At 40.1% G+C, this 17,996-nt stretch overlaps 1 protein-coding gene and 1 long non-coding RNA gene across 5 annotated transcripts in view; one reads left to right on the forward strand and one right to left on the reverse strand.

Moving 5' to 3' along the window:
* LOC140508836 (uncharacterized) overlaps positions 1 to 17,996 on the forward strand; it is a 75,712-nt gene that overhangs the window by 2,452 nt on the left and 55,264 nt on the right. The gene's annotated exons all lie outside the window — the stretch shown is intronic.
* KALRN (kalirin RhoGEF kinase) overlaps positions 8,487 to 17,996 on the reverse strand; it is a 963,226-nt gene continuing 953,716 nt past the window's right edge. For all 4 annotated transcript variants that reach the window (XM_072616710.1, XM_072616709.1, XM_072616708.1 and 1 more), the window contains 2 exons: positions 12,043 to 12,181; positions 8,487 to 9,613 (listed from right to left, as the gene is read on the reverse strand). In XM_072616710.1, the coding sequence (XP_072472811.1) occupies positions 9,068 to 9,613; positions 12,043 to 12,181 (685 nt within the window). In that variant the 3' untranslated portion in view covers positions 8,487 to 9,067. The remainder of the gene's footprint in view (positions 9,614 to 12,042; positions 12,182 to 17,996) is intronic.

Raw genomic sequence — 17,996 nt, forward strand, 5'->3', positions numbered from 1 at the left:
TCTAATTGGAGGAGATAACTCATAAAAGAAGGTTCAGCTGTGGGCTCCTGCAAAAGCCCAGAAGCCATACGCCCTTATAAGACGGATGAGTAATAAGGCACATGGGTCCTTAGTTTAAGTCATTCATTCAGATGACAATTCTGGATGGGGGGCTGGCAGGGAGGCTCTGCAGGACATAGAAACAGGGCAGATGGTAAGACCTGGAGGACCTTAGGAGCAGTGACAGGACAGATAGTAATGTCTGGTGGCCCTCCATCTTACTGTATGGAATAGAACTGATGACTCCCATTTCCCCCAGTACTTAGAGCTGTTGGGCTGTGGAGGCACTTGGCTGAACTTCACATTTCTCCAGTCCATCTCCTCTAGTGCTGTTCTTATAAGCCAAATATGGGTTAAACACACCCGCTTCAGCAAATATATTTCGCTGTGGAAGGTTAGGAGATGATCTTATTGGGATTAAAATTTTTTTTTCCATTTATTCTTGGAGACAGGGGATCACTTCCAAATTGAGACTATGCATGCTCAGTGTGGCTCCTTACCTGTAGGAGAACTGATGGGAAGCATAGTTTTCACCTGGAATGAGGCACTGAAGGATCTTAAGAAGGTATAAAAGGGTGGGGGCAGTCAATAGCCAAATGTGAGTGAGGACACTGCTATCCAGAATTGAAAATAATCGTTTGCAGTTAAGTCTTATTTGGCTCTCTGATCTACCTTAGGAGTGATCTGTCTTTTAGGACAGAATTTTTTTGTTTCTGTGGCTGTCCTGCTTATTCTCTTTTCCTTCCAAACCCTGCCTCGTAGCTACATATGACTATGCCCAGTGTTCTGTCCACTGTCCCAAGCTGCCTCCATCTGATGAGGATATAACTTTCCTACCAGGACAGAGTTTTTTATTGTACCCAGTTGTCCCTCTGGATAGAATGTAAGCACCTTCAGGGCAGGGATGATTTCATTTTTGTCTTTGTATTTCTGGTATCAGCAGGCAGTTAAGAAATACTTATTGATTGATTTTGCCAGTCTCCAAGAGCCAGTGTTCTTTCTACTATCATACTGAATGAATGAATATATATTAAGCAATCTCTCTCTCTTGCTCTCTCATATACATATGTATATATATGCATATATAGATAGATGTGTATATATGTGAGTGGTGTCCAGAAAGGATTTTTTTGGGACAGGGAAATCACACTGCCTCCATGTTTGGGTGAAAGCAGGACTCCTTGTTTTAGGCAAATGTTTTTAATCGGGGGAAAAAAACAACAACCAGCCACCAAACAAAAGAAAACCAGAAACAGCATCTTTAGTAGAGTATATTTATAGGAATGCAATAACACATGAGGTGTACATTTTGAAGCTTCATTTGCAGCTTGTAACATTGGCTGTTTTTAATCATAAGCATGATATCAGATCACCACTTTACAACATGACACATGAGGGATCTGACTTACAAATAAAATATTTACAACCTACCTTTACAAAATGACATTGTATGTATACAAAATGAAAAAGAATTACCATAAAACAGAAGATACACTTAAGGCAGACCAGCAAGACACTGAAATAATTAAGGCTGTGGAATTCTTTTGCACCTTGAAAATATTGAGCTATTGATCAATACTGTGGAGTGGCATTTTTTTCATTGTTGTTTTTCCTCTTTTTTTCTGTTGATTGTTAAGTCTATTGTGATTTAGTGTGATTCTATGTGTATGTGTTATGGTCCATATGGAGAAACCTGCCGAGACATAGATAGGCCCCTTCTATGCAGGGCCAGAAGGGCCCACCTCAAGTTCTCAGAACCAATTTGAGTCGTTCACTGAAGGGTCTGGAGAAAAGGGATAAGTGAAATGATTTTACTAGTGGAAGGAGGGAAATCCTAGTGTGAAGATTCCCTCCACAGACACAGGCACTGCTCCTCCTTGACTTTCATAGAGGAGCTTAGAGAATTGCCTGAGATACATAAAAGTTCCAGGGTCACACAGGGAATTGTGTTGGAAGATGGATTTGAGTCCAAGTCTCCTAACTACTCTGAGCTGGCCCTCTGTGTCTGCAAAAGGGATTATTAATGATTCAAATGCAAAGTTATCTGACCCAGATCAGTAGAGTAAATCAAACAATAAATTCATTGGGATGTCCTAGGCCTGGAGCCCCTTTCTTTGATGTCTTTGAAAAGTAAAGAACTGGCTCGAGCTTGAGCAGGAGTCGATTGGTTCTGTTTAGTGCCAGTTCTAATGGTTTTAAATAGCTGGAAGTTGTTTTCCCACTTAGAACATTGGTGAATTTGGATGTTTATAGGTCAGGAAACACAGAATCACAGCTGGTTTTGAGCTCAAGAAACTTTAGAGAGTTCATCCAACCCAACCCCTTCCTTCTCACATGCTAGGGATATGAGGTAAGCTCTCTGTAAACTGATGATAATAATAGCTTACGTTTCTATAGGGCATTCACATACATTACCTCATCTGATCCTCACAACAACCCTGTGAGGTAGGTAAGTATCATTATCCCTGTTTTATAGATGAGGAACCTGAGACTTGGGGGCTGCACAATGGGACTAGGACTTGAAGCCAGGTTGCCTGACTGAGAGTCTCCATTACACCATCCTGCATCTCTTTATGTTTCTCTGATAAATTCTACATATGGACTATAAGATAGACATAGACATTATACACTATCTTCATGTGCATGCAGATACAGATCAGTCTTTTTCCACCTACTTGTCCTTAAACCAGTACCTTCCGTTGGTGGTTGGCTCTCATTCTGAAGGAAATGTGTTCAGAGTTGCCACATTTCCCACATTTGTTCTACCTTTCAGTCCTTCTTTTCCAACAGAGCAGACTGAACTGTTCAGCAGATATTGAAGTCAAAGCACCAGGGTCAAAAAACAAAAATTAAAGCAAAGTATGAGACACAGAGATGAGAGATATGGCTTAAGTTTAGCGAGTGAAATGTTGGTTTTGCTAGCCTCATGTTCAAAGACCACAACAACAGCACAGAATTAGCCTTCTGATGGATGGCATGGTGACAGTCACCGTAGCATTCCAAAATGTGAATCTATTACTGATGGCAGTATCGATCAATTAGTCAGTCAAGGATTTACTGAGTGCCAACATGCCCAGCTAGTGCCAGGCTAGATATATACATTCAGCCTCATAAAATGGGATTCTCTCTATTTACTTAATTTCTATCTCTTTCCATTCACTCCATCCCCTGATCTTCCCTCCCTACCCTCACTTTCTGAAATAATGGCTTTCTTATAGAGCAGAAAGGATGAACCCCAAATTGGAACATGGTCAAGATTCTCATTTTCTGAATTTATCAGTGAGCAAATTGGCAGGAAAACTGAATCTGTCAAATGTTTCAGTGTCAGGATATCCCTTGTAGAATGGTTCCTCTTGGGAGCCATTACACTGGTCTTTGAGGACTGAAAGTTATCTTAAAATGATTGTTTTTTTGTCCTCCTCTAGCTTCTAAGTTTGTTAAAAGTGAGGAAGAAACTTCATCATATCACAGAAAACATGGCCAGTTTTTCTATGTTACTGTCTAGATTTCTCACACTTAAAAACAAAAACAACCTTTTAAAAGAAAATCCAGATACCTATGCCCAGATTCCAGGCTTGCTGGGAAAATTTTATTCACAATAACAATTAATGAAACAATTGAAGATCTCATAGTACTTAAAGAACAAGTATTAATATAGTACTTTCTTTTTTGGTGCGTATGTGAATGTCAGGGGCATCTCCCCTGTCCCCTCCCCATGGTTTTATTTACAATTTTTAAATGGTCCCTAGATTTTTTTTTTTTTAGAAAACTAAGGGAAATCCTAACACAGCTTTACAAATAAATACAAAAAACTGATAAGCCTACAAATATGTTTGCCTATCCCAAACTCCCTGTAGGAGTTCATATCTAGGGAGTAGAATGAATGATGTATACATTCCTTCCCACTCACCCAGCATCTGTTACCATTCACCCTGAGTGAGTGGTTGTTGGCAAGTGCCACCCAGCCATTAGGGTAGCTGGAGTCATCATCTCTCCCCTGATTGGCAGGGGCTTTTGATTGCAAAAACGGGGCAAAGGTTTTTGTAAACACACAGAAATCACCACTAGTTTCTCATTTATGACACCTTTGTTCCCATAGGGCCTTGAGGAACCAAACTTAGAGCCCTTCAAATCGTCAAGGATCCAGGAATGACTAGCAAGTATACACAGTTATAGGCCACAGGAAGTTGTTTTCCAATAGGTTACTCTCAAAAAGTCTGGTTGCCTCCAGATTCAAACCTCTTTCTCCCCACTGATACCCCAACCACAGAGATATCTACCCTCTACACCTGTGCCCTTGATTCACTGGGGATGGTAGTTACCAATGAAACCAGGGGGATGCTCTGCAGTGGTTGGTAACTAATGGTATTTTGCAGTTGCTCACACAGTAAGATATGTAAAGTAGAGGGTGGGAGAGGAAGCCAGGCCTGTATATTTCTAAAGCAAAATTATGGGGAGAAACAAGGGTGGTGTTTGGTCCTTGAGGATAGATACTGTTCAGTAGGAAAACTTCCCTACCCATCTTTCCAAGCAATGGGTTCTTTTAAATAGTGATTTGTTCCTATATCAGACCAAGTAATAGTAAGGTAAACATGTAATGTTTTCATGTATGAATCCTGCAGAAGAATCCAGTCTCATAAGCTGACAAATGATGCCTGAAGAGTTGAATACTGGAAAAACTGGAATTTTGAGAGATTGGTGGTTTGAAATGAGCAATAGTCAGCATTGGCAGTATATAGCACTTTATCCAAAGTCTGTTTCAGATATGATTAACTGTTATAGTTTATCAATAGTCCTATGAAATTCAAGAAGCTATTCCCCTCTTCTCTCTATTTTGCCCATGGACTACAAATTCAGGGCAGAAGGATTCCATGACGTATTTTACAGAAAAGGAAGAAGTCAAGGTCCACACTGATAGGAGAAAACATGGAATTTCTGCTCTGCCCTGTGCTCAGATTTCCCCTCCTCCTTCCGTTAAGAAAAGCAAGGCCAATGTACCAAGAATTCAGGAAAGCTAAAAATGACAGTTTTTAGCATTTCTCATCCTCCGCTCTGAAAGGCACAACTGTTTTAAAGTGGACCACAAAGCACCAAAGTCAATATCCCTCCTTCTCCTTTTGTACTCCCTCCCTTCCTTTATATTATTCTGTGACTCTGAGAAGTCAAAAGCACACCCTTTCCCCACCCTCCCATTCCCACAATTCACTCTCAACTTTTCTCATACATTTTTAGCAAGTGCTTAGCTCTGTAAGACCAGATTGAAAGGGACAAATCATCTCAAATTAATTTATATTGTTTTGTCCCTTACCTTTACCCTTTCTTCCCTTATCCCTTTTCATGTTTATCCTGACAGAAGAAATCTTACCCAATGAGCATAAGCCAATTTGGACAATCTTGGCTAAAAATGAACTTGAGTAGCCTGAATAAATGGGATACTTTTATTAGCCATGCCCAATAAACTTATTTTCAAGGTTAGTACAATTTTAGCAGAAGTACAAGTTTCCCTCCTTCCCCTAGGAATTCTCTAAATAGCTTTGGTTCAGGGCAGGCACAGCTAGGTCTTGATTAGTCCAAATGATGAATCTCGTGAAGGGTCACATGTTGGAATTCATATTATTTGAAGTTGTAATTATGCAAAATATAGTAATTGTTTCTAGCTGTACAAGGAAATGGTCTCAAATGCTTTTCTTTCTCTCACCATAGGTGACCCAACATGATACCCCAAAGATATATTACCTAACTCTATTTTCCATTTACCCACTTTTAAAAAGGAATGACTTAACAGGTCTGGTTTTGGTTCTTGTTTAAATGCTACTCTGGAGAATTCTTGGATCTAAGCTAGACCACACTGTCTAGAAGGGCAGAGAACTATGCATATACAATGATTCCTACTATTAAGGAATTCTCTGGCTAAGTTAAATGGATAATTTCTCACTTTACCTTGGGGCCTCTGATATATATACATACATATGTAAATATATGTATATGTACATACATACATACATACATATACATATTTACTCTGATATCATTAATTATACTTTGGCTTTACTTAATAACAGCATCCAACATGACTATCAAAAACATGTTTTCATAGGACCATAGATTTAGATCTAGAAGGTTATCCAGTTTAATCTGATCATTTTACAGATGAGAAAACTGAGATCTAGAGAGGTTAAGTACCTTGTCTAATGTTTTATAGGGAGGAAATGGCAGAGCTGGGGACTTGAACCCAGTTCCTTTGATTCCAGATCTACTGTTTGTTTTACCATGCTTTCATTGGAACATATTCAATCATTTATTCTGGAGCAGTCTAGGCAACTTCCCTCCTGGATCATCCCAAAGCTAATGAAATATGGAAGCCCCTACCATAGTTGATATATTGCAAATGACCACTTCTCAACACTACCTCCTCCACTCCAATTCTTTGGCCATCACACCGAACCTGCATTCTTCCTAGTCTAGGCTTTGCTTTATAGAAACCAACACTCAGCTGTCTTTTGCCTGATCTCGATAACTGTTGATGTTCACGAGAGTTCTTCAAACCACTTGTTCTAGGTAGAAGAAAGAGAAATGGACAAAGCAAATGGCATGGCATCTTTTGAAAATTAAAATGATTCTCCAACCCTACAATAAGGTCATTCTCCCCTCCCCTTTGCAAAATAAATCCTAGGTGAGGGTCCATCATATTTTGTACTGATGTTTTTCTATTATGGAGGTCTTAGGAATTTAGATGATTATTTTTTTTAAATAACAAACTGTGTATCTGTGTTTGAATGGAGTATATATAGAGCAAGCCAGTAGTCTCCAAGGCATCTGAATTAGTAACCCAAGGCCATTCACAAGCTAGAAAACAAATACAGTCAGAGTCGGTTTACATATATTTGGTTAATCCCGAAAATGCTAAGTGCTACCTAGTCTTATTGCTTGTACTTACTATTAATTTATTAATACATAAATTTAGGGATGTTTTAGGGATAGTGTCGAGACAAGGAAGGATAGATGATAAAGTTACCTTTTAATATTCTGAAAAATATTCAGTGAGCTATCACTAATTCTACATTTCCATTGTGAGATGAAAGGTTTCTGGATATTATCTTAGCTCAGGTTTGATTTTCAATATTTTTCCCCACCCAGACATGCAGATGGTTAATTCCAGGGAACCATTCCCAAGTGTTCTGCTTGCAGTTCCTGTACTGCATGATTTGAGTGCTTCCCGTTGGAAGAGAGAAGGAATGCTGGGAAATTTTATTTGAGCAGATGGTTCAGTTAAGCTTAAAAATGTCAACTGTGTGACAGTACGTTTTAGAAGAAATCCTGGAAAGTATAGGGTAAGATCTTATATTAAATTAGAGTAAAAATACTCAGGCTTTAGTACTTTTTGCTTCTACCAAGAAAGAAAGGACGGTCAGCAAATATAGCCTTATTCTGAGACATTATACTCTAGTCTAGAGCGCAGCAGCATCAGCCTTCAAAATGGTTTTGTGAGTCCAGAGAAATGTCTGGGGCTAAGGATTCACACCTGTTGCAGCCCCAAGGAAAATAACGTTCCCTTTGGATAATCTATAGGCTTTGCTTCCTGGCTTCAAAATTAAATGTCTCCCTGCATGTCCTCAAGTCTGATTTTCAAGTGATGCTATGAGGAGATTTGGCTCAGGAGAAGGCAGATTCCAGCTCCCTAGAATGAGTGCCCCCCAAGCTCCCCCAAAACCTGGTTCTGGTAACATTTGGAAATCCAAGAACCAAAAGGGTAGTCCACACAGAGGGAGCATTCTCACCCATTTCCTTAGGAATTTTGCTTCTTCCAGATGTTTGAAAAGAGACATATTTACCTCCTCCTAGTAGACAAACATCACTGCTGTTAGCAATGATAAGGACGTAAAGGAAGTTTCCCAGTGTCTGATGCATATCTGTAGAAGAAACTAGAATTCTGCACCCTTACGGCTAAGAACTGTAAGAAAAGTTTCTAATGGTCCTATCAAAAAAATGTATTCTATTCATGGACCTATTTCAAAGTCAGGTGGAGGCATAAAAATAGGCCCCTGGATTTGTTTCATTATCCATGAATAGACAAGTAAATTTTAAGTTCCATTGCTGAATTAGCTCTCCAGCAGATTTCTCTACCAGATGACTTCTGAGCTGTCAGTGAAACGGGAATTTTGATAGGCGCAATCAGTATTCATCAAATAAACCTTCACCTGGAAGCAAAGTTATAAGTTTAGAGATACCGGGGAAAAAAGGGTAATATTAATTCCTCTGGTCTTGGTAAAAGATTTCTGTACAAGGTTTTATAAAATACTTTTAAAAATCCATCATCTGTTGTGCTTAAGTCAAAACGACTTACTGCTCCTATAAATAACTGTTTTAACTCTAGCACAGAAAGGTACTGCTGATTGATTTTAAAGCTATATCTATTTTACATACATATATACACATACATCATAAAACTCTGAAACCTGGGTGGATATATTCTACTGTATGCTCACATATATTTGTATTAAGACATTATATCTAATACACCTAAACTGGAACAGTTGACAGATGGGCCGCCTCTCTTACACAGAACTCTGTGGTGGTTTTTGAAAATTTCAACAAAGAGAGAATTCTTTTCAGTTCTGTACTGGCTCACTAGCATGAGCTTCAGCTGATTCCATTTAAGACTCCACTTGGAACTCATTATTTTCCATTTTGACCTAAGTCTACCTGAAAGTAGCCATGCAGGCCCTTCCCAACCCTCACCCTTTCTACTTTCCACAATCCCAATACTTAGCTTATTCCTTGCCTTTGTAGAATAATCTTATAGAGAGGGTAATTAGCCAACTATTAGAAAACTCCTAGATTCAGGGTGGGTTTTTACTGTTGTTTAGACACTGAATAATCACTGGAAAAAGGTGCATGAGGTACATCACTCAATGTGGGGAACTGCAGGAAGTCAAATGGTCTAACACAGAACTATTTACAGCCCAACATTGCCTCACTTTCGCTCACAATGTGCATCCCAGTCAATCCTCAAGAGCAGGGAGCAGGCTTATGTTCCTTGGTTCATCCGACTGACAATGAAGCTCTTGACATTGGGAACTGGGCGAACATCATTTTGGTGCTTCCGGCGTTCTATGAAGCAGGCCAGTCGTGAGGTATCCAGGGGAATTTTGGAGTAGCTGCCATTATGGGGCTGCAGCCAGGGATGTTGCAGGCAGGTAGCTGCTGTGGGCCTCCGCCGGAAATCTTCCTGTAACATCACATTGATGAAATCCCTTGCCGTGTTACTGACCCCACAGAAGTACTCATGGGGAAAACTGAAGTCCACCCTACATACATTGATACATGTCTCCTCCTTGCTCTCATCCAGAAAGGGGGACACACCGCTTAACATGACATAAGTCAAGACTCCAATGCTCCAGATATCTGTGCCCAAGGAGACAGGGATGCCCTGGATCACCTCTGGGGCAGCAAACTCTGGGTTCCCCAGCAAGTGGTGGATGTGGAAATGACCTGAGATCTGGACAGCATCCTCCAAATCAATGAGCTTCACTCGAGGCACTGGGATCCGTAAGTCAATAAGCAGGTTTTCTGGCTGTAGAGCAATGAGAGAGAGTGACCAAAGGAGAAAAGTTTGCTTTTCTGATAAGAATATCAGTAATAACAAAAATAACAATAGCTAACACATAGTGCTTTACAGCTTGCCAAGTGCTGTGCTCTGTGAACTATGCAACAATCGTCTGAGGTAGGTACTGTTCTTACCTCCATTTTACGGATGCTAAACCTGAGGCTAAGAAGTTAAGTGACTTGCCCAGGTTCACACAGTTAATATGTGTGCAAGGCAGGGTTTGAACTCACCAGCATGTTCTCCACTGTACCATCCAGCTGCCCGCTTTGGATTCATATGTGCCCTTATTGTCCCACTCCTCCCCAAGTAAAGTAAACCTTTGGTAGGTAGAAGTTGGAACAAAACTAAATCACAGGATCATAGATTTAGAGCTGAAAGGGACCTTAGAGGCTATCAGGTTCAGCCTCTTCATTTTACAGATAAGGAAACAGAGGACCAAAGAGGTCATATGAGTTGCCCAAGGTCACACTAATTGTGTCAGAGCCCGTCTTCTGATTCCAAGTCCATTAAAGCATAGCACCTTTTATACTTTTTTTCAAAGCCTTCAGAGGGTCTACAGTTGCAGGGTAGAGACAGAAGGGAAGGGAATAGGCATTTATTTAGTACCTACAAGGCAGGTGCTGTTATTACCCTCATTTTATAGTAAAGGAAACTGAAACAGACATAAAAAGTGATTTGCCCAGGGTCACACAGCTAGGAGGTGAATTCAGGTCTTTGTGATCCCAGGCGCAGTGCTCTTATGTACTGCTCCACCCACCAACTACCTAGGGATAATGTTAGCTCCTTCAGAGAGGGCATACTTTCTGAGAAGGGGTCAGGGCATTAAATGATTATTAGCAGAGTAGGGTTAAACCAGGGTTCCTAAATAGATGTGACCCTTGACTCCTCTCTGGCTTCCATGACTACCACTATGGCATAGGCTGGCAATTCAGTAAATGGAAAGCATTTATCAAGCACCTTCTGAGTGCCAAACATTGTACTAAGTGCCGTGGATACCATCTTTCACTGCTGGCCAAAGGACTGTGGGACAAAAACAATGAATGAGAACAGCAGATGGATCATCTTTTTATTGGCTGCTGCTATACCCTTGTAGGTCTGAATATTCTCTCAATTTCATCTCTGTTTTCAGGTCGTGAGATTTTAACACGTAAATTCTTTTTTCATGGAAAACAAACCCTATCAACAATGCACTTCTTTCTTTCCTTAACTAGGACAATATTTTATGGGGAAAAAAAGTTTTATTGGTGATCTAGGTCACTGGAAGTCACTTGAAGCCTCCCCCCTTTTCTTATCCTTCTATTTTTCAGCTGACATTATTAGATGTCACTCTCACATGTGAGAGGCAGCATGGTAAAGTGGAAAAGAAGTTTTTTGTTGTTGCTGAGTTGTTTGAGTCTGTCTGACCCTTCATGATCCCATTTGGGATTCTTTTGGCGAAGATACTGGAGTGGTTTGCCATTTCCTTTTCTCATTTGAGGAAATTGAAGCAAACAGTGTTAAATATTGGCCAAGGTCCCACAGATTTGAACTCAAGAAGATGACTCTTCCTGACTCTGGTCTGGTCTAGTACCACCTAGCTGCCCTATGGAAAAAATGTTAGGAGACCCTGGTTCTAGTCTGTTTTACCACTGACTAATTGTGGTAGACTTTCTGGACCTCAGTTTCTTTATCTGTAAAATACAGGAATTGGACTTCAAATTCTAACATTCTATAATATTATACTTCAAAAGAATTTTCTTAAATTATGTAGAAACCAATCTTAGTAGTCTAGAAGAGAGTCTGGCAGAATATAAACTCCTTGAGGACAGGGACTATCTTTTGCCTTTTTTTGTATCCCCAGCACTTAGCACAGTGTCTAGCAAATAGTAGGTACTCAATAAATATTGATTAAATCAATATAAGTCCAGTTCCAGCCTTAATATTCATTGGAATTTTGACCTTTCTAAACAAATTGAAATGTAATTCACTTTTGTTAAGGGTATTGGCTGTGCAAGTTGGATCTGATGTGTTTTCCTTTATTTTTTTTCCTAGCCCTTGTAGTGGATAGAGAGCTTACCTCCGAGCCAGGAAGATCTGGGTTCTGCCTCTGAAACATGCTGCCTGTGTGACTCTCAGAGAGTCAGAATTCTAGGCCAGTAGTTTCAGACTTAAATACAAGTGTGAGCCACTAAAGTATACATAAGGATCCATCTGGGTTATAGATTGATTTAGTTTATTTTGTTAAATATTTCCAAAATACATTTTAAACTGGTTCCAGCCCCACTCTAGAGTGCTCCAGTCAATTCTCTGAAATCATAGCTTACAGAGAAGATGTTGCCCTGAACTGGTAGAGGAGAGTTACCTCATCTGAATCAGTGAAACCACAGGGCCAGCACCTAGCCCATATTTCCTGTTACCTTGATGTCCAAATGAGCTACCCTGCAGTTGTGTAGATACTGTAAGGCTTCCATGGTATCTCGGATGTAGAAAGCAACTTTTTCTTCCATAAGTTCATCATGATTCATAAGATAGTCCAAGAGTCGGCCATCATCCATCCTATAAGAGGTAAAGAAAGCAAGGGAACAAAAAGTTTAAAAACAAACTCTATAAAGACCTCCCTGTAAAATTATTTCATTTTGATACACATCTGTTTCAACTAAAGATCCATCTCAGGACAGCATCGAAAGCTGGTGGGGGAGTGGGGAAGCTCATAAATTCACATTTAATATGAAGTCAACAATAAGAAAGAGCAGCTAGGTGGTCAGGAAGACTAGCTGGAGTCAGGAGGACTCATCTTCCTGAATTCAAATCTGGCCTCAGACACTTACTAGCTATGTGACCCTGGGCAAGTCATTCAAACTTATTTGCCTCAGTTTCCTCATCTGTAAAATGAGCTGGAAAAGGAAATGGCAAACTACTCCAGTATCTTTGCCAAGAAAACCCCAAATGGCGTCATCTGAGAGTTTTCTATACTAATAGAATTTCAATTACTGTTCTTAGCTAATATTTCAGCATATTAAAAACAGTGTCTTCCATGATGAAATCAATAAAAACTTGTTTTGTTAGTTGCTTTCATATTTTTTCAGAAGAAATGGGTCTTGGTGCCTTTAAGAAGTGGGTTTGTAAAATAGAAGAAGCATTTAACCATGGCTTTGCGCTATATATGCACATAATTATATAGAATCTCAAGTAACACTGAAAGTAGGCAAATCCCAGTGTGTTCTGGGTTTGACTGTGACAAACATTAAGCATCTACTATATGTCAGGCACTGTGCTAAGCAGTGAGTATACAAGAGGAAAAAGGCAATCTCTGCCCTCAAGGAACTTATAACCTGATGGATGAGGCAACATACAAACAAATATATGTAAAGTAAGCTATATTCTGAATAAATAGGAAGTAATTGACTGAGAGAAGGCATTAGAAGTAAGAGGGGTTAGAGAAGGCATCCTGTAGAAAGTGGGATTTTAATTTGGACTTGAAGGAAGTCAAGGTCTGTAAGAATAGAGGGAGAGAGTTCCAGGCATGGGAGAGGCCCCCCAAATGCCAGGGCCTAAGAGATGGAGTGGTTTGTGAACCTCAAAAACCAGTGTCATTTGATCAAAGAGAACATGTGGGGGGAAGGAGAGAGGCTAGATCTGAGGATTCCATCCAGAGCTGCCTCCTGCCAAAGTCAATTCATTCCCTTCTGGGCTGCCCTTGCTTTTCCTCAGATCTGTGCATCTTGCCTTGCTGTTTTCCCTTTTTAAATATGATGCAAGAAGCAAGCTGGATGCATGAGAACAGACTCCATAAGTTGGGATAGAATAGGATTTTTCTATTTAGTGGATCACATATTCTTTCATGGGTCATCAACTTCTCCTCTTTAGAAATAAAAACTTGCTATTGGTGGTTCACATGAAGTCAGGTTCCTAATGCAGCTCTTTCCCCCATATGGGCTGTACCTGCAGCTTCTACTTAGATTTGCCAAGAGGCATATCCAGGTGAGGTTGAGGAAGGTCACACATTTATCACCAACATGTCATGGACGTAGAGATGGCTGGAGTATTGTTTCATTCTTTGTGTTTTTATCTCCAGCACCCAGGACAGTGCCTGGCATATAGTAGGCACTTAATAAATGCTTATTGATTGATTTAGTTTCACATCCACAGTGCCATGTTTTCTCTACCAGGGGCTGCCATTTCTTGTTTTTCTTTGCTCTCATTTTTCTTTTGTACGGATCCTTGTGTTGTGCCCTAGGAATTTGCATCTGAGACATTATGGACTGTGCCCTTGGAAAATTTACCTGCACTCTCTTGGTCTGTAAAATGAGGTTGGTTTAAATGACAACTAAAGTCCCCTTCTAACTTTAGCATACTATGAATCTAGGTCCCTTTTAGCTGGAAAATTCTGACTCTCTATGAATGAAATGCTAGGGCATTTCTCCCTTTTGTCTCCTTAGTCAAGAGGGAGAAGGGATCACAGGGTTGTTTTGAAGATCAATTGATGTAGTATTTGTAAAATGTTGGCACATAATAGGCACTTAAGAAATGCTTGTTCCCTTTCCGTTATGTCTTATGTCCTTTATAGACAAAATACATGATAGATGAAATATAATGCTGCCCCATGCTTGATAGCCATATTGCTTCTTGAGTAAATGTTACTCATGTTTAGGAAACCTTAAACATCAGCCATACTTAATCTGTATGTTTGAGACAGGAATGCTAATAAGCTAAAGAAAACCTAACCCACTAGGCCTCAGGTCATCAGGAGAGAATGCCAGTCTAACTGAACCCAGAGTCCCTTTTATGGGAGGGAACCCTGGGCCGTGGGATTAAAAAAAACATTAGGAAAATTAGAATTAATGTAAATAACTGAATCCTACATAGATGAAACAAGGTAGATCAGTACACTTTGCCAAATGCTGACTCAGGATAATATAGACTGTTTTCTTGGTAGTCATTGATTCTCAATATTAGACCTTTATAAGCTATAAAGGGATCTTTTCATTTGCCCAGTGGGCTCCTACCAGTTTGAATGTATGTCACAATCATAATAGTGCATTAAAGTTTACAAAGTACTTTGTATATTTTATCTCAGTTGAGGCTGACAAAAAAACCTGTTAAGTTTTCCATCCACAAGGTGTTTTCTCTCTTTTAACAGAATAGGTGATTAAGGTTTGGAGAGGTTTAAGTGACTGGTCCATATTTACCCACCTAGTAAGAGCTGGAGATAGAATTCAAACCTAGGTATCTCTTGACTCCAAGTGGAGTTCTTGGTGACAGTAGTGAGCAACATGAACTACTTAGAGGCACTGGTTTACCTCTTGGGCCACCTAGTGAACAGATCATACCATCAGCTAAGTCATGGAGGTGGTTCTAGCAGAGAATCTATCATATTGGGGATGCAAACTGGAAAGATTGTCCCAAGATGATCTTACTACTAGAGAACGTGAACTACTCCCAGGGCTAACTCAACCTATAGGAAACAACTGCCTTCCAAGCTCCCAGATTCATAACCTCAACATTATACTATATTATATACGATTATATTATTATTATACATTCTCCCTCACCCTGCATAGCCAGTCAGTTGTCACATTTTGCTATTTCCACCTGCCTCCACAGCATCTCTCATATCTGACCCCTTCTCCTCTTTCATTTCCTCCTCCCAGTTCTCCTTCTGACTGTCTCAATTTCAATACCATACCTCAGTGGCGCCCTCACCTTAGAGCTTCCTTCAGCTCCTGAGATTTCCTCATCCTGGAATATCCATCCTCCCCTACAGCCTTATCACCCTCTGCCATGCTGGCCCCTTTTCCTCACTGATGAGTTCCTCCTGGTGCCAGCATTTTGGGGAAGGGCACAGGCCCACCAACCTTTACTCCCCTCCTGACTGTGCTTCTGTCTTTCAGGACTTCAGCACCATGCCTCCATGGGGATACCTTCCCCCCCCCCCTTTTCAGTTTCCTATTGTATGTTGTCTTCCTCTGTTAGAATTTAAGCTCCAAGAGCTGCCTTTCTTTTTCTTTATATTTTATATTGCCAAGTGCCAGTGAGTAGAGCGAGCTGCCTAAATGGGGACCCAGCTAGGTAGCTCATCTTCTCTCTCAACCTAGCTCTCTCCCTTTCTTTTTCCTCTCCAAAAGAAGGTAAATTTTGATGGCCAAAAGCTTCCCAGTTAACTTGGGGTGCGTTGGCTAGATTCCTTCCCTTCCCTTCCCTTCCCTTCCCTTCCCTTCCCTTCCCTTCCCTTCCCTTCCCTTCCCTTCCCTTCCCTTCCCTTCCCTTCCCTTCCCTTCCCTTCCCTTTTCTTTCCCCTGTCCCCTTCCCTTCCCTTCCCTTCCTTCTTTCTTTCTTGTGCTAAACTCTAGGGATATTAAAAGAAAAATCATAACAATATCAGATCTCAAGGAGCTCACGGTAATTGAGGAAGACACAAGTAAAAGGGCAGATAGAAAAAGGAAAGGCCTATGTATGGCGTGAAAGCAATGGGAACCTGGGAAAGGAGAAGGGCTCTGAAGATGCTACCCTCGTCTTGCGAGGGGAGATAGCATAGAAAGATGCTAGTCTACGAAACTAGTAGATAGCCTGACTGTCCCATGGAGCACGAAAACACTACAAGGAGAGGTTGAAAGTTGAAAAAGAAACAGAATTTGTTTTTAAAAGGTCTCCATTTCAATAGTTAGGGAGAAGCAAGTAAAGATTTTCTCACCTGTAAAATAACTAACATTTACATATGGTTCTAAGGTCTTATTTAGTTGTTTTTCAGTCGCATTTGACTCTTCATGACCCCATTTGGGGTTTTCTTGGCAAAGATTCTGGAGAGGTTTGCCATTTCCTTTTCCAGTTCATTTTACAGATGAGGAAACTGAGGTAAACAGGGATAAGTGACTTGCCCAGGGTCACAAATCTACTAAGTGCCTGAAATAGGATTTGAAATCATGTTTTTCTGACTCAAAGGCCAGGACTATATCTGCTTTGCCACCTAGCTTTCAAATGAGCAGAAATAAACCAGATGGCCTTTAAAGGCCATTTCAGATCTAAATTTCTGATTCTATGAACTTTATGTTTGCAAGTGGGGAATCAGTCTCAATATTTCCAGGAAGACCATACATATGTTATTTCTCAGGTTCCTTGGCTAGGAACTATGAACTAAGAGAATGAGGAAATCTCCTAGGGTGAACCCAACCCCTTATGAGGGGCTCTGATACAATGTTATCTAAAAGGAAAATATGATATGAAAAGTGTTGTCTCCTTTTCACAGCAGGACACACCTTTGATTATAAGAATGAGATAAATAGAAAGAGGTAGACATTTTTAGAGGTAACTAAACAGGAAAAACTTCTCCTGCCTCATTAAAAGCCAGCTCTACCTATCAGTAACCTGATACAATCACAAATTAAGTTTCAGTTAGTATGTTAGCTGGGCAACACAGCCTCTGGCCATCAATATGACAAACCACCAGGGCTAGAATCATTGATCTAACAACGTGAACAGTTTCAGGGCAAGAGATCTTTGGAACATTTCATTCCACCAAAAAAAAGTTTCTTGTATATTGTTATATCTAGAAGAGTAAATATATTGTGCTTCTGGGAATCAGAAAAGGCATTGTTGTAGCTATCTAGCAACGTACCCAAAACTATATATTTTCTTGAGCACCCTCAAGGCTCTGTCATGGGTTCCATATTTCCTGTCTTTATATTCTTTCTCTTGGTGACTTCATCAACTCTCACGGATTTAATTATCCTCTCTAGGCAGATAATTTATATATGCTATATATAAACAAATATAAATATATATAATGTGCATGTTTATATGTCTACATATGCATATACACATGTATATACAGGTCAGGAAGACATGACATGCACACACATACATATAAAATATCTTTTTACTGAACACCAGTCCCATATCACCGACTGATATTAGACATTTAAATTGGAAATTCCATAGCTACCTCAAAATCAACAGTCTAAAACAGAGCTTAGTATTTTTTTATCTTTCCCTCAAAACCTACTTGCTTTTGAACTCTACTATTTCTTTTGAGGGTATCACTGTTCTTCCAGTCTCCCCCCTCCCACCCAGCTCACAAACTCAGAATTATCCTCAATGTCTCACTCTGTATCACTCACATTTAATCAGTGTTCAGATGGGGGAGGTAGGAGCAACAACTCCAGCTGTAAATGTAATTCTATATTCCTATGAGGGATGCTAGAAGGTGGAGCTAAGGAGGGTATTCTAGGCTAGTAAAATGGTACGTAGATGGAAGGTGGCATGTATCTGTTTCCTTCTCTCCTCTACTTCTGCAAATACATTAGCTTCTTTCAGAGTTCAGCTCAAAAACTATTTCCTTTGTTGTTCAGTCATTTTCAATCATGTCTTACTCTTC

The sequence above is a fragment of the Notamacropus eugenii genome, chromosome 5 (genome assembly GCF_028372415.1).
Source record: "Notamacropus eugenii isolate mMacEug1 chromosome 5, mMacEug1.pri_v2, whole genome shotgun sequence".
NCBI lineage: Eukaryota > Metazoa > Chordata > Mammalia > Diprotodontia > Macropodidae > Notamacropus > Notamacropus eugenii.